Source organism: Pelmatolapia mariae, linkage group LG20, assembly GCF_036321145.2.
Source record: "Pelmatolapia mariae isolate MD_Pm_ZW linkage group LG20, Pm_UMD_F_2, whole genome shotgun sequence".
Classification (NCBI taxonomy): Eukaryota; Metazoa; Chordata; class Actinopteri; order Cichliformes; family Cichlidae; genus Pelmatolapia; species Pelmatolapia mariae.
Genome location: NC_086244.1, coordinates 12,578,832 through 12,601,532, shown reverse-complemented (window position 1 = coordinate 12,601,532; position 22,701 = coordinate 12,578,832). Strand labels below are relative to the sequence as shown.

At 41.9% G+C, this 22,701-nt stretch overlaps 1 protein-coding gene across 1 annotated transcript in view; it reads left to right on the top strand.

The window, feature by feature from the left end:
* Positions 1-920: 920 nt before the first annotated feature.
* The window catches only part of LOC134619377 (sorting nexin-7-like), a 41,763-nt gene continuing 19,982 nt past the window's right edge, over positions 921-22,701 (top strand). The window contains exon 1 of the mRNA XM_063465187.1: positions 921-1,164. Coding sequence (XP_063321257.1) covers positions 1,081-1,164 — 84 coding nt within the window. The 5' untranslated portion in view covers positions 921-1,080. The remainder of the gene's footprint in view (positions 1,165-22,701) is intronic.

Below are 22,701 nucleotides of genomic sequence, written 5' to 3'. Positions count from 1 at the left end.
GCTCACAACCTTTCTTCAACAGAATGATGACTTGAAATATATTTTGAAGCTAAGGCTTCTATATTGTTACTTAAGTAGAGCCATGGATGCAGAATTTACAGTAGTAATTGTTCTTTCATAAACTGTATAAAATTCAAATATGTATGCACTTCAAATAAATCTTTAAAAATCCATGTGAATGAAAATATAAATGGTATAAAAGTGTAAAAAAGGCTAAATACACAGAGACACATAAGCAAAGAAGACGTCATACAAAACAGGAGTCAAAGAGAAAACCACACTCTCTCTCTCTCTTGAAGACACGTGACAGCCCTGACCTTCATTATGATTATTATTGTTATTATTATTATTATCATTAGCACTTTATACAAATTGTCTTGTTTACCCATTCATACAAGCCATCAAAGAACAACTCGGAGTCAGTATCTTGCACAGGGATATTTGACATGCAGACTGGAGCAGCCAGGGATCGAACAAACAAACAGGTTGCTGTCAGTATTTTTCTTTCCTAGTTTTAAGTTTGAGTTCACTGGAATAAATAAGAATAAAAGGCTAAAACGATACTGCAGTGTTGCAAAACTAACTTGAATCAATCACATTATGGGGCAGCGTTTTTACGCTTTGACTTTGTTGGATCTGTTAAGCTTAACATTTAATAATACATGATAAATAGCACATATGTTATCATAATAGAAAAACTTTAAAACAAACAAACAGAAAATATAAAATGAAAAGAAAAATTAAAATGACTTAAAAATAAAAACTCCAGTGGTCCTGTTCAGACACGTTTCTGGCTAAATCATGCTCATGGCCTTTCCTTATGATATGAGGCAACACATTTACACTCAGCATTCTGGCCAAAAAACATGAACAAACTACAGCCAACACTCAACTTTACTGCGAACAACAAAGACGCATAACGAGAACTCAGCTTCCGGGCCAAAGTCAAACGTGACCGATCGCAGCTTTTACTTTGAAATCCGTTAGAGGAAGTGGCATCCTCGGCGGGCCTCTGAGTGCGGCTGCTGTGCGGAGTTGAGGTGGAAGTTTGTGTTTAGTTAGTCTCCGGAGCTGAGAGCGATGAGCGGGCACACGGTCCCCGCAGACTTCTCAGAACACATGCTGGACCTGGACGAGGACGAGGACCTGGAGGTTTTCACCAAGGTAACTCCCACAGCCGCGGGACTGCGCTTCCAACCGCTGCTCAAGTTTACTCTTTCCGAAGATTCACCGCCCACACTCACACATACACTCGTCGGGTCGAGGGGCAGCTTTTCGGCGCGTGTTTGCGCAGGCGCAAGAGCTGAAGAGCTCGAGCTTGAAACATAAAAGATGAAAGGTGGGGCTGCTGAAAGTTTCACTGTCATGTTGTCATCAGGTTAAAGAGTAGGAGACCTGTGGTGCCGGCTTCACGCGACTGAAGAAAACGTTTTTGATACTTCTCTCAAAATGTCGAGTTAGGATCTCAGACTTGGCAGATAATAACTCAAAACCGAGAAACTATCTTGAAATTTATATTTAGAAGTCGAAGCTTTCAGATAGCGTCACTTGGCTCTGTCTGTGTGGAAGCCTGTGAGCTCGCTTCATTTATGCGTGCAGACTTCCGGGCTCAGTCATGTGACGATCACTCTCTAAAAGTGTGTGATCGTCCACGCCGACACATAAAGTGCGCTCACTGTTAAAAATTGACTTGCATGATTGGAGGAAATCTCAGGTCCACGGAAGCAGCAGGTTCCATCTTCACTTACAGTCTGTGTACACTCAGCAGTCATGTGATCGGAACCTCCCAGGTGTGTGTTTTCTGACGATGAACTGAGATTTTAAGGTTTAGTGCTGCTGTGTGATGACTGCATTGTTATTCTCACAGCCACGAGAGCCTGAGCGGCAAGTCTGAAAGAAGTTCTATAATAGCTCTTAGTTATTGTGTTTGCAGCTCTCCGTTTGTAGATTTCATTTCAAATAAGAGTGAAGCAAAATGTGTGTGGTGGTCTGTGCTCAGGTGGTCTGTGCTCAGGTGGTCTGTGCTCAGGTGGTCTGTGCTCAGGTAAACAGGGCTGTGTTCTGGTTGTGATGAAATCCATAGTAATAGTAGAACTCACTCCAGCTGTAACAGTGATAGTGCTGTGCACTTGAAACCTCAATTCATTGTACTAACCAGGTTCCAAAACAGTGAGACTCTGTGTAATCTGTAAATAAAAACCACATTTAAACATCTCATACGTCCACATTTTATTCACAAGAAAACATAAACAACATAACAGATGTTTAAACTGGGAAATCTTTTCTCAGGGCCCAGGGGCGGATCTAGAGGGGTGTTTTGCATATGACAGTGTTGTTTATTGAAATAAGATGGCACTTTGAGCCTAGCTACAGTTAACACTGAATATATTACATAGTGTTACCCCCCTCCATCATTAACAAATGGTTCAGCCCACAGTGCAGACCGGCTTTATTACTTGTTGTCAGTAGCAACCCATGCCTATGATTGTGCCAGAGCACATTTTGAATGAACACCATGGGCATTTCAGATTTCACACAGGTGGTTGGTTGTTACACTCTGGAATGAAGGTGAGAGTTATTAACTCTCTGGGGTCCACGGACACGCCGCACCTCCAGATCACATGACTGATTTAAGCTGACATAGCAACAAGCTGCAGCTACGCTGAGTCTTTCAGCCCGTGTTGAAAGTTCGGACTTCAAAGTAAACATCGGTTTTTAAATTTTAATGACAGGCCACTAAATCCAGAGTTATGATTCAAAAAATATATAAGCGATGCTTTTTTCTGAATACTATCGTCACGTTTGTGTGGGAAGAAACGCTAAAAAAAGCATTTTCTAAGAATGGCGTGAAAACGGTAAAGAAAGGAAAAAAGCCACCTCTTTCCTATTGGTGGAAAAATGCATGTCGACCAATTTTAAAAAAATGGCAACACGTGGGATTTTGTTTTTTAAGAAGAGGGGAAAGTTTTGGGAGTGACGCAGCGAGCCAGAACGAGAGAGAGAGCTTTTAGATGTGAGAGATTTGTGATGTTTAGCGTGGAGTGTGTAGTTAGTGTGCTGTGTAATAATAATCAAAGTGTTTTTATTGAGTTTCCAAAAAGCATATCATTCATACAGAAAAACTCGAACTCAAGTCCTACAACACAATGTAAGACAAAACTATACCCAGACAGGACCAAAAAAAACAAAAAAACAAAAAAACAAAAAAAAAAAAGAGGGGGGGGGGTAAAAAGTTGCCAGTTATGGAGTAGACGGAAACTCATTTTCAAAATAGGAAATGAAAGGCTGCCAGACCTTAAAGAATTTCTTGGTGTTGCCCTGTATCGTAAATCTGAGATGCTCTAATTTGAGGTGTGCCATCACCTCTTCCACCCAGCGTTTATGGGATGGCGGTGTTGCCTTTATCCAATTAAATAGAATCAGTCTCCTAGCCAACAATGAGGTGAATGCTATTGCCTTCCTCTGAGAGGCTGTTAGTTGAGTTTCCCTCGGTGCCACCCCAAAGATGGCTGTCAGAGGCATTGGTTCCACATCTTTATTATAAATGAATGAGAATGTTCTAAAGATGTTAGTCCAAAAGTCTTTTAGCCTGTAACAAGACCAGAACATGTGGCATAAGTTGGCTGGCACCTGTTTACATCTGGGGCAGGTCGGATCGGCCCCCTGGTACATTCTTGCCAGTTTCTCCCTTGACCAGTGGAGTCTGTGTAACACCTTGAACTGTATCAATCCGTGTCTTACACATACAGAAGCAGAGTGTACTAGATCCACTGCCCCTCCCCAGTCAACCTCTGAAATGTCCAGCCCCAATTCTTCCTCCCATTTCCTTCTTACATTGTCCAGGGAGGGGGAAGCCACCTTCTGAATATTTGCATATAGCGTGGAGATTGTCCCCTTAGCAGTCGGATCTGTGTCCATCAGCTCGTCTATCCATCCGCTTTGTGGAAGCTCGAGGGAGGGGCTGAATGACTTTTTCACAAAGTCCCGAACCTGGAAATATCTAAAATAGTTAGTCTTGGAGGAGATTCCATAATCCTTTTCCAGTTGAGCAGCAGACATAAAAGTACCATTTTTAAACAGATGTTTGACACATTCCACCCCAGCTCTATGCCATTCCCTAAAGGCTGTTCCCCCGAGGGCTGGGGAAAACAAGTGATTTCCATAGATGGGAGCAGATAGGAGGGCGTTTCTGTTTTTAAAATGTGATCTGAATTGAGTCCAAATTTTCAAAGAATTAGATACCACCGGGTTGTTTGTGTAAAGATGTTTGCTCAAGGGTAGAGGAGCGCAGACCAGGGAGCGCGGGGACACTGGGCTAGAGACATACCTTTCCATATGAACCCATATTGGGGTTTCATCCTCATCTAACTCTCTGACCCAAAATAACAACTTATGTATATTAGCAGCAAAATAATAGTGCATATAGTTCGGCAGAGCCAGGCCTCCCTCTTCTTTCTGTCTCTCAAGAAACTCTCTTCTTATCCTGGGGACTGTTTTTTTCCAAATAAAGGCAGATGTACATTTGTTCAATTCCTTAAAAAATGATTTAGGAATAAAAATTGGTATCGTCTGGAACAAATAGAGGAACCGTGGCATTATATTCATTTTAACAGAATTTATCTTCCCTGCTAATGACAATGGGAGCGATGCCCACCTTTCCATATCTAATTTTGCTTTGTCCAGTGTTACTTTAAAGTTATTGTCCAGTAAATCTTTATATTTACTAGTTACATCAACACCTAAATATGTAAATTTATCCTTATGTATTGCAAAGGGATAGGCCCGGAAAGAAAGTTTCCTCGCCTGTTTATTAATGGGGAAAAGAACACTTTTGTCTAAATTAATTTTATAGCCCGACACCCTCCCAAAATCTTTGACAATACCAAGGGCCACCGGGATACTAATGGCAGGGTTTGACAGGAAAAGGAGGAGATCGTCAGCATATAAGGACAGCCTATGGTTTTGTGTCCCCCTTTGTATCCCTACCAATTCAGCAGCCTGTCTTAGCATTATCGCAAGGGGTTCAATTGCCACATCAAAGAGCAGGGGTGACAAAGGGCACCCCTGTCTCGTTCCCCGGAATAGAGAGAAGGGTTCAGATATGATATTATTTGTTCTTACCACAGCCTGGGGGCTCGAATAAATTATTTTAATCCACGAGCAAAATGTTGGACCAAAGCCGAATCTCTCGAGGGCCGTAAATAGATAGTAATACTCTATTCTATCGAAGGCTTTGTGGGCATCTATGGATATCACAACCTCTGGCACAATGTTATCTTCAGCAGTATATAGTACATTGAACAGACGGCGGAGATTGCTGGAGAGTTGTCTACCTGCAACAAACCCTGTCTGATCAGGATGTATTATCTTACTTATAACAAGCTCAATTCTAGCTGCCAGTACTTTGGTCAGTATTTTATAATCACATCCAAGTAAACTTACTGGGCGATATGACTCACATTTAAGTGGGTCCTTATTCTTCTTAAGGAGTACAGAGATCAAGGCCTGTGACATTGTTTGGGGCAGAGCTTTTTTATCAAGAGCTTCCTTAAATACTCTGCAAAGCAAGGGTATCAGTCTGGGAGCAAATGTTTTATAAAACTCATTTGGGTACCCATCAAGGCCCGGCGCTTTTCCTGTCTTCATATTCCGAATTGCTTTGTCTATCTCCGTGGCAGATATGGGTCCCTCTAACCTATCTCTATCTGCTGCCTCTAGTGGTGGTATTTCAAGGTTGTCAAAAAAATTCTTCGCTCGGTCCCTATCATTTATTTCTGAGGTATACAAGTCCTCATAAAAAGATTTAAATTGATTGTTAATACCCTTCTGATCTATAATTTTATTACCCATATTATCTCCTATCTCTACTATCATACCAGCAGCTGCTGATTGTTTTAGCTGGTAGCTCAGGAGTTTACCAGCGCGCTCACCATGTTCATAGAGATCTTGTCTTGACCTAAGATATAAATCCTCCTCACGCTGACTTGTCAGGATGTCATATTCAGTCTGAAGCAAAATCCTTTTTCTATGCAACTCCTCAGATGGAGTCATAGAATTTGCCAGATCAACTTCTTTTATTGCTTTCATTAATTCTATGGTACGTTTCATTTTTCTTTTCCTTTCACCAGCACTGTATGAAATGATTTGTCCGCGTATATACGCTTTTAATGACTCCCATAAAGTGCCACTACTTATATCAGGAGTATCATTAAGATCCAAGAAAAAAACTATTTGCGAATTAATGAATTCTTTAAAATCATCATCAGCCAATAATCTACTATTAAGACGCCACATCCTCTGAGGTGGTGTATAGTCAGGGAATTTAAGTGTCAGTGTGACCGGGCTATGGTCAGATAGTACTATACCAGGGTATTCTACATTCATTACCATGGGGGTCAATTTATTGTCTAACAAAAGATAATCAATTCTAGTATAAGTTTGGTGTGGTGGGGAATAAAAGGAGTACTGCCTGGTAGTCGGATTTGCATATCTCCATGGATCGAATATACCATAAGTTTTACAAAAGGAGTTAACGCATTGAGCAGATTTACTTAGCCCACTAGGTGTTGGGCTAGAGCGGTCCAGAGTTAAATCTAGGACACAATTCAAGTCTCCCCCCAAAATCAAATTGTGCGTGTCCAAATTAGGTAGTAATGAAAACAAATCTTTAAAAAATTGAACATTATCCCAATTGGGTGCGTATACATTCGCCAACACCACTGGCATATTGAATAATTTCCCAGCTACAATAACATATCGACCATGTTTGTCTTTTATGACAGTTGTTTCTATGAATTGTACATTCCTGTGTATAAGGATGGCCACTCCTCAACTCTTACTATCAAAATTTGAATGATAGATCTGGTTAAATCCCCCCCTACACAGTTTGAGGTGGTCCCTGTTTAACAAATGTGTCTCTTGCAAATATACTATCTCTGCTCCCTGGTCTCTTAAATGGGAAAAGATCTTACTCCGTTTAGCCGGTTTATTGATCGCCCTTACGTTCCAGCTCATCAAATTTGTGCCCATTCTGCTCACAGCCATGTTTGGTGCCATGCCAGGAGTCCACAGCCCAACATGCCCACTACGCTCCTACGCCGTCCACTATCTGGATCACACCCTGAAGATCTGGCAGCAAAAACAGAAAAAATAAAGGGGCGGTGTCTGGGAAAAAACGAGGAAGCAACACACACACATACACAAGTAACACACAACACATTGCATATATGAACATGAACCCAAACACAGTGCTCTTTAACAAGCACTCTCGTGGCCAACCGGTCCACCATCTCCTACACGCCAAGCCTACCGTGTGCGGCTCCGTGCAAAATATCCCATGGTTCTAAAAATATAATATCACCCCTCCAATCTATGCACCTCCTAAAAGGAGGGAAAAAAAAAAAAAAAACAGTAGGGGAAGCTTGTAGCAAAAAGATCTTTGAAAACAAAATACAGTAATACAAAAATAATGTGTAAGTAGTATGAAGCAGGGCCACAGTATTTCTTAAATAAAATATTCAAATACAAAACAATAAAATGAGATATTACTTTGTCAGTATTGTAAAATCCAATCAACAATATCTTTCTTGAGACATTCAAGTCCCTACACCAGTGTAGCCCTTATACTTATACAAACTCAGACCAGCCCATATACTTCACCCGGGGTTCAATGTCTTCTTGATAAACTCCATGGCGTCCTTTGGGCTCTCGAAGGTTTTCGTTTGTCCTCCTTCTGGTGTAATCACCAGCGTTGCCGGGTAACGGAGCCCATATCTGACCCCCCCGCAGGTACGCAGGAGGCTCCTTGCTTCTTTGAAGGCTGCTCTCTTATTGTTTACTTCCTGGGTGTAGTCTGGGAAGATGTGAATCCGTCCATTCCGACCTTCTGGCGTTCTCTCCATTTCCCTTGCCTTCTTCAGTATCTCCTCCTTCTCTGTATAGTAGTGGCATCTCACCACGAACGCTCTCGGTGGAGCCCCGGCTCCGTCTCGTCTCGCGCCGAGTGTTCGGTGTGCTCGATCAAGCGTCGGTGTCACTGATAGCCCCAGCTTTTCTTTCAGCAGTCCAGCTATGAACTCCGGCGGCTTCTTGCCTGTCTCAGCCCCTTCTCTTACCCCCACGATGCGTATGTTGTTGCGTCGTGATCTCGCCTCGAGGTCTTCACTCCGTCTCCTCAGCTTCAGCATCTCCTTCTCCATTTCTTTCAGTTTCGTCTCCATGCTGGTTATACTGTCAGACTGGTCGTTCAGCGTGTCATCCACTTCTTTTTTCCGCGCCTCCATCTCGTTAGCCAGACTGATGGTCGTCTCGCTTATCAGCCTCACCTCCTCACGTAGCAACTCAAACTGAGCTTTAGTGTTATCTTCCACACTCTTAGCCCACTTTTCCATCTCGGCTTTGGACTCTTTTCTTCCTTTTTCTATTTCTTCTTTGCATCTCATGATCTCGGTTTTCGTCTCCTCTCTGTATTTTGTGATCCCAGCATTCGTTTTTTTGATCTCGGACATCGTGTCTTGGGCCCACTGAGGCATGTTGTCGGCGTGTGCTGGGCTAGCATTAGCTTTGCTAGCTGCGGCGGCAGGGTTGCTATCCGCGTGCAACTTTTCTACGCCGGCACGGGTCTGTCGGTTGGACATTTTCGGTCATAAATTGCCCCGTGAGCACACTCGGTCACTCCAAAGCACGAATCGTATTAAACGAGCTTCCTCAAACTGGCGATATTACTATTTTTGACTACTTTTACACGGAGCCTCCGCACGCACGTCTTCACACGGCAAAGCACATCCGGAAGTCCAGTTAGTGTGCTGTGTAGTCGTTGTTTTGTTTGTGTGTCAGTGAGAGTACTAATGAATGTCACAAAGGCAGACTGCAGTGTAAACACTGTCTCCAGGTAAAAACTGGAGCAGTGATACACCTGCTGCTGTCAGGCCTGCAGGTTCATCCCTGTGGTGTCTCCTCTCTGCTGAGACGGACATTTTTTAAATTTTTTTTATTATGTTTTTCTTTCTGGCACAAATAATTTGTGGGACATCCTATTGTGACACCTGATTGTTCTCTGATTTTAGTTATAGTAGTATTTTTAAATGGTTGTACGAAAACAAAAAAAAACACTGCATTTTTAGATAAATAGTTCTATGTGTTTAAAAAATTTGTGCATAAGTTTTCAGCATTGACAATTTAGATTCACATTTCAATTTATTAAAATAAGTTACTGAACATGTCTGTGGTTTTTACAGTAAAAACAAACCTATAACTACTTCTAGGGTTTTTGTGTGATTTCAGATCAGTTGTGTTACTACAGTATGTCAATGAAAAATAATTGTAAATTCAGACAGGTGAGGTTGAGCTGAAGAGAATGAGACCAAACAAGGCAAAAAAGATAAAATGAAACAATTTAAAGGTGAAATACAAATAGAAAATCAAAACTGGCCGCTTATGTTTTGGACCTCAGAGGGTGAACCCAACAAATCATGAAAATTTAGGCTTAATTTTTGTTCACGGTGCAGATTTCTGACACTTTGTGTAAATTAAGCAACAATTTGATTATTTCTAACAAACAAAGTGTGAACTTGTGTTTGTAAATGAACCGCTCCATGTTGTGTAGCTCTCTGGATTTTATACGTATTGGTAGGGATGGGTACTGGTATCCGGTGCCATTATAGCACCGGTTCTGACATAAACGGTAGTAACCAGACCGAAAAGCAGCGCACATTTCGGTGCTTTATTTCGGTGCTTTTTTTTTCCTGAGATGTCATACACTTTGGATTCTAGCCAATCATTTTACGTTTCCAAGGATAGTAGGCGGGCCCAGGTACGTACGTTCTTTTAGAGCAGAGCTACAGATTAAAAATGCCCAAGACGAAGCGGTCAAAAGTCTGGCTGTACTTCACAGCAAAAGATGCAAACTCAGCAGCCTGCAACAAGTGCTTTAAGGTGATACTGTGCAAAGGAGGTAACACCTCGAATCTGATGAAACACCTGGTGTTTTTTTAAAAGCCGAGAAATGCACCGTATTTGATAGCTTGCTGCAAGACCTCACACCGAGCACATCTACTGCGGGTGTGGTGCCTGTTATTGGACCCGGAGTTAGCAACATCCCTCAAGAACCCGAAGAGGAGAGTCCTGGCCCCTAGCCCTGCCAGTGTAGCAGAAATGATGAGGATGATGATGGCAGCAGCAGCCGTTCTTCTCTGCGTGAGTAGTGTGTAATTTACGTTGAGTAGGCTAACCACGTTATTACATTAATGCATGTAAGGTGAAATAGCAAACACCGTCGTAGTTACATGCGGCTGTCTTCTTGTTTGATAGAGTGATGCCATATATGACCTATAGCTGCAGAAAAGGCTAACGTTATCTTTTTACAAAAAAAAAAATAGCTAAACATGAGAGGTTTTAGGACAAAGTTTGTGTTTTCCATTGTTTAAGCACCGGTTCGAGCACCGTTTAAGCACCGGCACCGTTTCAAAAGTACCGGTTTGGCACCAGTGTCGGATAAAACCTAAACGATACCCATCCCTACTTATTGGGCTACATATTTATTTATTATACAGGCCATACAGTACATAATGTCAAAATACACATTTTATGCAACTGAAATGTTTAATTGGGCTACAGAGAATAATTAAGTTATTGACTGTATTTATATGTAACGTGTATGAGTGACATGTATATAGGGCTGTTCCATATAACGATATATATCGGATGACGTTATAAAAAACGTCTATCATTTGTTTCGTGGTGTCGTAAAATAAACTGTTTACAGCAATGCTTTTTCAGCGTTTTGATGGTCACTGTAGTGGCTTTATTAATTTCTTAAAATTCTCTTTTTCTCTTATATTTAATATAACCACACTACGGACGGACAAGCGCCTGTTTTTACGTGTCACTTCTTTGGTGGGAAAGGAGCATGAGCTAGTGCGTGAAGTTGGGAGATACTAGCTAGATATCCTTAGGCTCACCTCACTGTAATCCTGGCGACTAATTTGTTAGTCGATTAACTGTGGAAAAGAAATTAGACTAATTACCAGTCTGAAATGAAGAAACACTCAGATATTAAGTTAAATTCAAGAACTGTTTAATGGAAAACGTCGAAAACTAATAAGAAAGGCGTTTAAAAGGCGTTATTACGTTCTTATAATGACTCATGATGCTTAGCTGTGCAGCACGTTGCATTGTACACCATCAACATTACATGTTATACTGCAGACAGCAAAGAAGAAACACACCTGAAACAACCATGTTTACCAAACGTTAAATATGATATGTCAACATGAAAAACTCATAAATTGCGACTGTAATGTGTGGTGCATTGTGCCGTGCTGTGCTGTTTGAAAGAATATGACAACCGCTTCAATAAAAGCTGAAGTAACAAAACAATAAATCATCTAGCAATTTTCTTTGGTTTATCTGAATGACTGGTAAGTCTGGTACTGAATAGTGACAGCGAAGATTAGTTGGCTAGTTGAGTAGTCATGCACATCCCTTTGGGTTGGGGGACAGGTCCTGACTATCAGTTGCAGTCTTCTTGGAGTCACTGAGTGGGGTGCTCAAGGGTGCTCTGCCTGGTGACTCCATCGTCCTCCTAGGGGACACCTTGGCAAGGACGGTGTGACCTGGAGCCTAATGATGTCCTTCACTTGCATCAGCATGTCTTTGGACGGGCTATTTAGAGATCCACTGAACAGCTACCAAACGCAGGCTGAACTCCAGTTTCATGTAGAGTCCACTCTGGAGTACAGAGGTAAAATGACAGAAAATGTGTCTTTGTCCAAAAACCTATGGACTTACCTGTGTGTCGCTTCAGTTATTTCACATGGGCGTTACCCATGCAGGTATTCGTGTTGGACGCGGCAGAAAGAAAGAACAGCAGTTTGCACAGGCTCACCTATAAGAACCTTTGAGATCTTTGATCCCCAAAAACGGCTCCTCTCTTCTTGACTCCACACGAACTAAACTGAGTGATTGTGAGCTTACAGGAGAGATGACAGCATGCCGTAAAGAAAAAAGGTGCAAAAGAGCCTAGTCCTGAACATAAACACGAGTCGACATACACACTGATATGAAAAGCGGTTTAATGGAGGGATTTCAGTCAGGGCGAGCTGTGTGCATGAAGGAAATGAAGCTACCAACAGTCCTGTTACTATGACAACTGTTGCTGTCACAGTCCAGTGCTGCTGATGAGGATCTGAGCGTGTGCAGATGTGTCCTGCATGTGGCTCAGGTATTTTTACACATTTAACACACTGCACAGCTGTACGCTGCCTGCAGCCGAGCACACATCTATGCTTCCACATCATGTTACCATAACAACCAGTTCACTCACAAAGACATACAGGGAAGTAGTTGTGAATAGATGTTAGCCGAGGGCAGAAGCATTGCTGCTGCTGTTTCTGCTTTCTGCACATGGAGATAATGTAGAACTATCAACCATCCAGAGACCAGAGCCATGGCATGTTTGTCACCGCACACCATCACTGGAGCCCGACGCTGACCTCAGACTGCTGTTAGAGGAAACACACCTGTAGGTAAAGCGTGTACACTTCACTACTATTTGCATAAAGTGGATCATTTGAATGCAGCAGCAATAATATCCATGGTAAAAGGGCGGAGCTTACAGATGACATGCTGCCATTAGCTTTTTGGGAGTCTGTTGTGAGATGACAGTTTGATGGAAGTGTGTAGATGCTGTTGATGTTGTTGCACTGTGTGGCTGAATTTGAAACAGGGAGCTGCAAAGCTCACATCGTGATGTGAATATGAGTTTGTTGTTTGGACACCAGCTTCTCTGGTCTGACGTCAGAACTGTGTGTGTGGAGCTGTAAAGGTAGCCAAACATGGAACGACGACTTCTGCCTCCAGACTGCTGTCGGCGTGTTTCAGGGGCCAGCTGTAATACCAAGGACGTGTCTGTCCATGAAAACCACACTCAACTTTGTCGTTCAACTACTGGACAAGACATGAATGAAACACACTTTTTTAGTCTCATTATATGCACTATGCTACTAAACATAATATTGATGTTCTGAAAACAGTGCGCCAGGAGTCTGCTGTTCTCGCCGGCTCTAGTGACCTTTGACCTTTTGGATCATTTTTGATCAGCTCGTCTCCAAAAATGTTTCCACAGCTACATTCTCACCTGAAAATATCTTAAAAGTTTATTTGTGACCCAGAAAGATTAATAAGAGTAATATTAACACTAAGGAGCTGCTGCCATTGCTGGAAACTGGAATTGGCTGGGCCGCGCTATGAATTCTGGGATAGGTTGGGCCACGACGGATACACCCAACCCATCCTTCAAATCTGGAGAGTCTTCGTCGCGTGGCTGTGATGTAATCGGCCTTCAAATGCGGCCTCAGGAAGATGCTGACCTTGAATTTGGACACAGCTGCGATACCAGAGACTACTGCTTCTTCTTCTTTGGTGTTTAACGGCAGCTGGTATCCTTGTAGATACATTGCTGCCATCTTCTGTTTCAGTCCGTTATTACACTCTTAAATCCTAATGCTTATTCCTGCGTCTTTCAGGATCTTACAAAGCTTCAAACGACACGTCGACTATTAAATTAGTCGTTGACGATTCTGATAGTCGGCTAATCGTGGCAGCCCTAAATATAAAGAAGGAATCATTATAAAGCAGAATATTGCACAGCTGCTGTCAGGTGTGGGTAACATCAACACTTCACAGACTCATGTTCAGTAAGTCATGTTGTTGAGGTGGAAGGTGTTGACTATTGAGGGTGGAGCAGTTTAGCAATCGGGCTGTAGGTTTTTTACTGGATGCAGCGCGGCCTCCTCCTACTAGGTATTAGAGCAAGCAGTTCACGTGCTTACAGGTGGTGCTTGTTCTACATCTAATGGTGTTGGTGTCACTGATGCGTGGTAAGTCTGCAGACTTTTACCTTCTGCAACTCCTTCCCCAGTGCATCTGCCATGCCACACAGTGAAGGCGTAGGTCAGGACGCGCTCCACCACACAGCTGTCGAAGGACCCGAGGATGTCAGCATTCAGTCCAGCACATGCTAGGTCGTCTTCTTAATAAGCGTAGTGTTGATGGTGTTAGTCAGAGGTACGTAATGGAGGAGCCATCTACTCTATCTAATTAGAGAGCAGGGGGAGTGCCAGGTTTGCTGAAGTCCACAACTATCTCCCTGGTCTTCTGGATGTTGAGGATGAGGTATTTGTCCCCACACCACGTGTCAGGTCCTCCACCTGCAGCATGAACACCGTCTCATCCTGTAGTGCAGCGGTCTCCAACCCCCGGGCCTCGGACCGGTACCGGTCCATGAGTCGTTTGGTACCGGGCCGCGAGAGTTGAGGCTCGGGTGTGAAATGTATGGTTTTCAGGGTTTTTATCGGTTTTCAGCGTTATTTTGTTATCGTTTTTATCGTTAACTCGGTTTTCCTGGGTCTTTTCACGTGTGTTATGAATAAACCTTCTTTTTTTCGGTACCGGTACTAGTTTTATTTTGTTGTATTTATCCGCGACACCTTAAAGGCCGGTCCGTGAAAATATTGTCGGGCATAAACCGGTCTGTGGCGCAAAAAAGGTTGGGGACCGCTGCTGTAGTGTGCTCTTTCAGTCACAGGTCATTGGTGTGGGCAGCTGTGGCTGTGCAGGCTCTGTGGCCTGCAGCTCAGGAAATCCAGGACCCAGCTGCACACGGATGAGGAGGTACCCGGTGGTGCTAGCTTAATGGTGCTGCATGCACAACTGAGCTCCATAAACATATGAGTCATTGTTATCTATGTGAGAGAGGGCCTGATGTCGTACTGAGCACTGATAGGAGTCCTCTGCTCCAGGTGCTGTATGCGCTTTCTAATGTAGTCAGAAAAGACGACGTGTTTTCCTTCAGTCCTCACTGCTGCCTGTCTGAACACCTGCCAGTCTGTAGTCTCTAACATGGACACAGCCCCTCACTGCATGTAGTCCTGCAGCTTGGACACAGAGCCCGTTATGACACCATAGTTTGATGTGGAGCCTGTCTACACCTGTACATGGTCCTTTATCAGAGCACTTGATCAACAAACTCCAACATGAAGAAAAGTGAACTTTGTAGCTGCTCCATCCACCGTCGTTTGTTTTACACAGTGAACGTGCAGTGAAGCTCCAGACACTACAGTCAAACCTGCAGATGAAACGTTCACCCAGGCTGATAACTGGAATCAAATCAGGCAGCCTGCTGAAGGCTGAGGGCAGCCGGCCCACTCTCTGTCACAGTGATACCTGCAGCAAGCTGAGGCTGAAGGGGGGCACGGGGTGTGCTACACCATATTTATCTCAAGGCTTTCATAACATTATTTTTCAGGTGAAATACAATATTACATTAATAACATTGAATATTTAACCCTCATAATGTCCTCCCGATTTCCATACACCTGTTGTCCTCAGGGGTCAAAAATGACCCGACTTCATTTGAGTGTTTTTTAAAGTACAAAGTATAAATTGTCAATCAATTCAGTGTTACACCTTAGTTTAACTTAAGACCAACACATTACCACAAAATTTACCTTTCATTTTGCAATTTAGGGCCACCAGACCTTGTTTACATAAAGTATAGTCTGTTTCTGAGCAAAAATAAAATGAGTCAATAAAATATTTAAATGTTCAGATTATTTTGACTATTTAACTAACTACAAAGTCCTGTATGTTGAACTTTAGTGAGAATTGTTTTTTTGAATCATTTAAAATTTTTAAATGGCAGCACATAATCACACCTGTGGTCCTCAGGGCTCAAACATGTCCCCATCTGGTTTGATTGATACTTCATTAATATGAAGTGGATTTTTCCTCCACTTTTAATTAAAACTTAATTCAAACATTTTGACACTATTTCTTTATTCCATTTCAAATTTATGTCTGATAAAACCTCATTTATACAAAATGTTTCTTTGTTTTCAGGTAAAAAAATAAATTAAATGATCAGTTATTGTGATTATTGTTTCACAACCAGAGTTTGTTGCTTTAACAGATGATCACAGACGGGTATATGTCAAAGTTAATTTAGAAAGCTGTTTTTAAACTACTTCAAGTCTTAGTGAAGGCAAACTTTCATGAGGACAAAGGTGTGTCCATATTTGACACAAGTGCAGGAGGAAGCTCAGGTTTATTCCTCTGTACTGGTCCCATCATGGACAGCTTTCTTTCTGCAGTTGCAGGCCGAGGGCCTATGAAGTACACAAGTTGTTACAGGTGATTGTTTTCTTTTGGAAACCTGCAATGTTGGGGACAACTCGCGTGTCCTGACTGCAGGACAGACGGTTTGCCATCGTACACTAGCATGTTCCATGTACAGCTAGACCTGGCATCACATACTGCCCATGTTTTTATCTCATAGTTCCCCGGTTTACTTGGGATGTTCTGTTGGAATGGACAGAGTCCTCTGAAGGGGACTTGGTGCTCATACACAGTCACATCAGTACCAGGATCTCACATCACAGCAGGAGAAACACCCACTTGTTCCATACACCTCATGGGAGCACGTTTGTGTCATGAACGACGATCATCTGTTGTTCATTTTCAAGAAATTATATCCTTTTTGTGCTTCTATGATTAATCTTGTGTCAGCATGAAAACTTCTCTACCAGACTCAGGATGTCATAAACTGGCCGTAGCGACTCTACTGGATGCGCGGCAGTAAGAATCAACATACCCACATGTGCCTACAGCTGCATTCGATCCATTTTTCTTCATCTGTTGTTGTCCCTCCTTGTTTGTCATTGAGTTGGCTGTAGAGCAGGTCATCTGCTAATTGGATGGTTGTTGGTTCAATCTTTTTTCATTATCTTCTAATCCTGGATCCACCTAATTGTTGATTCTTGCTCCTCATTATATTAGAGGACAATATGTGCATTGTTCTACTGCTCATTATTTTCCACAACATGGTAAAAAAAATTACTTTTTTCATACTTTCTGTGTATGTATTATTGTAGGGTCTACCTTACAATATAAAGCACCTTGATGCGACTGTTGTTGTGATTTGGCGCTGTATAAAAAAATTGAATTGAACTGAATGTAGAGCACCTGCCTCCTCATTGTGCTGCCTGTTTTGTTGTTGTTGTGGTTGTTATGACCAGTGCTTGACCCCACACATCAATGATCCAAGATCAAAGATGTTTAAAAGCAGTATGATGTGAAAATACGGCCCTTTGCAACACTTTGTACTTTGGGGTCATTTTTGACCCCTGAGGACAACAGGTGTTAGTAAATCCAATAAAAACCTCATAAATAAACCAAATTACTTAAAACTTATTCCAATCATGCATAGCATAGTACTGAATAACTCCTGTTATTTTCAGACCGTTTGATGAATAGAAAAAAAACATTTGTGATGGCAAAAGATTTCTTTTCGGGTCAAAAATGACCCGAGGACAACACAAGGGTTAAGAGCTTTTTTCCTGCAGGCTAATAAAAATGCTCATGTGCCAGTAAAACTCTGAGACACTGACCCGGGGCTGTGAAGTTATTATTATGAACGTGTCAGTGTCACATCTGTTTTCAGCAGCACAAAGACATCCCAGCACAGAGCAAACTTTACACTGCTGATGTGTTCACTTTTCATCACCGCAGCCATCACTTACTGCTGTGAAGGCTCACACACACACACACACACACGGACAAAAAGACAGCACATCTGTGTCCCAACTCTTTCTACCTCATACTTGAACCCGCCTCTCCAATGTAGACCTTACTTTATGTAAAATTTCTGGACTTGTGATTATTGATGTATTGTTGCATTTAAAAGCTTTCATTGTAATGTGGCATAGAGGTTTGTTGACAGATGTTTGCAGTAACACATTAAAACGCTGCAGTTTTAATATCTGAAAGCAATCATAAGTTTATTTTAAATGACTCTAATTTTTCTATTTTAAATATTTCTTATTACTCATCAATAAGATAAAAATGATTGAATGATTACTGCTCATCTGGGTGTAGCACTGCTATGCTACTTAAATATGTTACTACATTGAAAATACCAGAGTAATGTAGTAATATTGAGAATATTAACTTTACGTTTTGGTTGAGACAAACTCTTGACGTAACAGTGTTTGCAAACATTGTTAATGTTCTGATTACAGGATGATCTTCATAACTCATGGTTGTTATCAGTCTGAAGCTCCTTTCTCTTCGTGTATGTTCTGCTTTCCTGCAGTTTCTCTTCTGATTTGCTACATTGTAACGTTCCTGTTTACCACAAACAGTTTGAGCCTTGATGGACGAGAATGCTGAGAGTTAAACTGATGGAGTTGGTCATCAGCTCTACTGTTATATAAGGCATATATTAGGTATCATGGTTATTGGTTTTATATATATATATATATATATATATGATGTACTGGTGTTTTTATTTAAACAGCTTGTGTCATTGTAAGATGGCCATCGCCCAACACCGCTGATTGTGATTTACATATAAACGATGATGAAACTGACCTCATGGGTCATCGTTAGGCAGTGGTGCTAGTTTCTGTTGTTGTTCAGCTTCAGCCTTTATAAGGTTGGAGAAACCTGCAGTGAGCTGAGGCTGAAGAAGGCGCAGTATGTGCTGATTTTTGGGACCAGGGGTTCAGGTGGTGTAAACAGTATGACAGCTGCTGGTGGTGGGGTAGTGGTGCAGGGGTTATTTTCTACTGAATAAGCATAAATTAAAAGCCACAGACCCCGAGTGTTGTCGCTGACCACGTCCATCCCTTTATGACCACAGTGTGCCGTCTTCTGATGGCTGCTTCCAGCAAGACAATATCACAAAGCTCAGATCTCCTCAAACTGGTTCCTTGAATATTGCGATGAGTTGATTATACCCGGATGATGACCGGCACAGTCTCTAAACCTCAGTCCAACAGAGGATTTTTAAATTGTGGTGGAACAGACATTTGAGTCGTGGATGTGCAGCAGCTATGTGACGTTGTCAACGTGGACCAAAATCTTTGACGAGTGTCTCCACCTTCTTACTGAATCTGAGCTGAGAATTAAGGAGACTCTGAAGGACAGAGGGCTCAAGTCCAGCACTAGGAAGCGGTAGCTAACAAGTGGTCAGTGAGGTCTTCATCCCCGTCCACGGTGTTGATGGCAGAAGTGGTGGTTGTGGTGTGCAGCTCGCTGAGCTTGACTTGTTGGTACAGGAACCACAAGCTGCAGGGTCCTTCCTCTCCACTGACAGAACAAGGACTTCTTCTGAAATAGTGTCTACCATCCCGCTCATTCACCCGGTCACATACATGGCACACTCGGGGGCAATCGGGGTGTCTTACCTGAGGACACTCCTACACTTGGACTTTAAGAGCTGGAGTTCAATTTACTGACCTTCCGAATTTACTGACCTTCGCTAGCCCCAACGTCCCGGGGCTAGCGAAGGGCTACCAAAATCCATCTCAGCCCTGCCCATCGAGCTGTCATAGGAAGGAAAAATATGTTTCAATGCTTTAACATTCTTTCACAAATGTAGCTGGGTAATTATGTCATTGGCATCGATGAGCCACTTTCAATATGTGACATATTGAAATTGCGTTTGACTTTGCGCTTGTTTTTTGCTTTCACTTTGTGATCGCACACACTGTGTATAGAGAGCGGCAGCACTGATTGGTGAGTGACAGATTAATTGCGCATGAATTCCTCTGCCATCGTCTTATCAATTGTTAGCTTACTATTCAAACATGACAAGTGAAATCTCCCACAGCAAGCTTAAACATGTCATAGAGGTTGATTGCGCAGAGAATCGCTGACCGTTATGTAAGTACGTGTGTAAAAGCAGATGGATTTACGCCAAATAGTTCTGCAGAGCCAAATAAGACAGGTCAGGGTGAAGACGGGACAGCCAAAGAAAAGCCTACCACAAAACGGAAAAGTTATGACAAATCAGACTATGAGGCAAAAAGAAAGCATAGCTTTTTTGGTTTGATGGACAAAAGAATTTATGTGGCTGGAATATGACGAGCTAAATAACATGATGTTCTGCCGGGTGTGTTATGAGTTTCCCTCGATTTCTGAGTCGACAAGCGCCTTTGTTACTGGGACCAGTCATTTTAAGAAAGACCCCATCAGAACCCATGAGAAATGCAAGAAATGCATTATTGCTCAGTCTGCAGTATTTTTCCCAGAACAAACACCTATTGCAAAAAACATACTAAAAATAAACCAAGCACAACAAGAAGTCCTGAAAAAGCTGTTTAGAACAGCGTGCTATGTTGCAAAGAGTGAACTACCATTGGCAAAATGTAGCAGTCTTTGCAAACAAAAAGCAAATGTCCTAGATCTTGGTTCCACTCGCCTCTTACCCGTGATTTCAGTGGAAATGTCAGATTCAGGATCTGACACAGACTGATTCATGTTCTACGCAGTTCTTACAAGTTCATAGAAGTTTCTGTTCAATTAGAACCAAATATTTGAGTTAATGATTGTAATTTTTATACAGTTGCTGTAATTTGTGTTTTAACTATTTTTGGTTGGTGTTTTGTTTCCTTTACAATATTATACATTAATGTATGATATTGTAAAGGAAACAAAACATCAATCAAAAAATTGTCCTCTTTTTTTTTTTTTTTTGTCGGGCTACTTAAATTTATTTTGGGCTACCAAAAACTGAAGAGTGCTGCCCGAAGGGCTACCAGGGATTTTGAAATTTTGCGAGCCTTGAGTCGTATGTTTTTTATTAGCTTTAGCTGTGGATCACTGGGAACTTTGAAGCAGCATCAACTCATTTGACCAACTGTCCAAATGAGCTGATGCTGGAGGCAGTGCACAGCCACACACACACACACACACTGTGATAGCGTGTGTGTCAACTTCTTTGTAGTTTTGTAATTGTAGCATATAATGGTTTTATGTAACTGAGTGTTATGAATGTAAAAGCCCAACGAGGGACAAAGGTTGAAAATCATCAGCAGCTATAAACTCTGTGTGGCAGCTTCATGCTTCGTGTTAAACTGTGTTGTTGACTAAAAATATAAAGTGTAAAAGTTTGTATTCTTACTGGTTAGAGGTGCTCCACAGTTTACAGACTCTCTGTTTGTCCTTCTCTTCCTCTCGAGTTTGACATTTTGTCATGTGGGGGAGCTCGATGGGAGCCCCGTCCTGTTTGTCAGGACCGTGTGTTCCTAACTTTGCTGCACAACAAGGTTACTTCTGATTGGATCACTTCCAAATTCGTCCTGTCTTTTTACACAACTTAATTAGTTCTGGTAGGATCTCATCTCTCCAGAATATTTTCATCTCCTTTTTATTCATTGATTAAGCGTCAGTACATTTCATCACAGTTATTGTCCTGTGCATTGTTATTTATTTAGTTATCTCATTTTCAGGCTCATTTTCATCAGGAAAAATGGTTTTTGAAGAAAGAAATTAACAATGCTGCCACCTTAAAGGCCCGAGCCATCATGTTTAAGATGAAAGCATTCATTCATGGTACGACTTCTTTGAGCAGGTTTGGAGGAAGATTTTTTTCTCTCATGGTTAAAATTGTATTTGTGAAGACAGATCTGTGGAGAGAGCTCTCTTCTGTAGGAACAGACTTTAGTGGGTGGACAAGTTATATTCTTAAATTTGGGTACAGAGATCTCACCAAGACATCTACTGTAATGAAGTGTAAAACATTGTAAATTGAGATAAGAAATGATCAGTATTCAGTTTTTAGTCCTTGTGTCTGTGTGGATATTAAATTCACCCACAATAATTCTTTTATTTTAGCTGAGCACTAAATCAGATAAAGTCTGACAAATTCAATAGAAACTATGAGTGAGGATGGGTGATGGATAACAACAAATAAAATGTGTGTTTGAGTTGTTCAGACGCACAAGGCCAAGGACGCTAAAACACTCGATATCCAACACAGGACCTCGACTCCAGCAGTAGATCCTTTTGTTCCTTTGTTTTATTCATAGGCCTGTGTGACATGACGAATTACTGACTCAGGCCATTTTAATTTTATTGGATCTGTTCTCTGCTTTTGATATGGTAGACCATAAACTTCTTTTAGAGAGACTGGAACATGTTATAGGCATCACAGATTCTGCCCTTAATTGGTTTCTACCTCTCGGGTAGGACTTTCTCTGTCATGATTGGTTGCTACTCGTCCGCCGCTGCCCCTCTTTGTTGTGGAGTACCACAGGGGTCTGTGCTGGGCCCTCTACTGTTTGCCTTGTACATGCTGCCCCTGGGTTCTATCTTTGACAAATATCAGCTCTCCTACCACTGTTATGCTGACAACATTCAAATCTATTTCCAGTTGTCTGGTGACCTGCCAGCTTCATTGAATCGTTTGTCTGACTGCTTGAAAGAGGTCACAGAGTGGCTGTCAGCCAATCCTCTCATTTTAAATGAGAAGAAAACTGAGATTATGGTGTTTGATAGTCACACTCCACGAGACCAGCTAGCTGCCCGATTTGCTCCCTTTGCTCTCTTTCTTACAGATACTGTAAGTAATCTAGGTGTTTGCCTGGATAGTTCATTTAAGCTGGATAAACAGGTTTCCTCAGTGATTAAATCTGGCTTCTTCCAATTGTGCCAAATTTCCAAGGTCAAACGTCTAATACCTCACAAAGATCTTGAAAAACTGATACATGCCTTTGTGACCTCCAGATTAGATTATTGTAACTCGCTCTACTGTGGACTCCAACTCGCTCACCTCCAATGATTACAGCTGGTTCAGAATGCTGCGGCTTGTCTCCTAACTGGAGCTAGAAAGTTTGCCTCTATTACTCCAGTGCTCTCTGA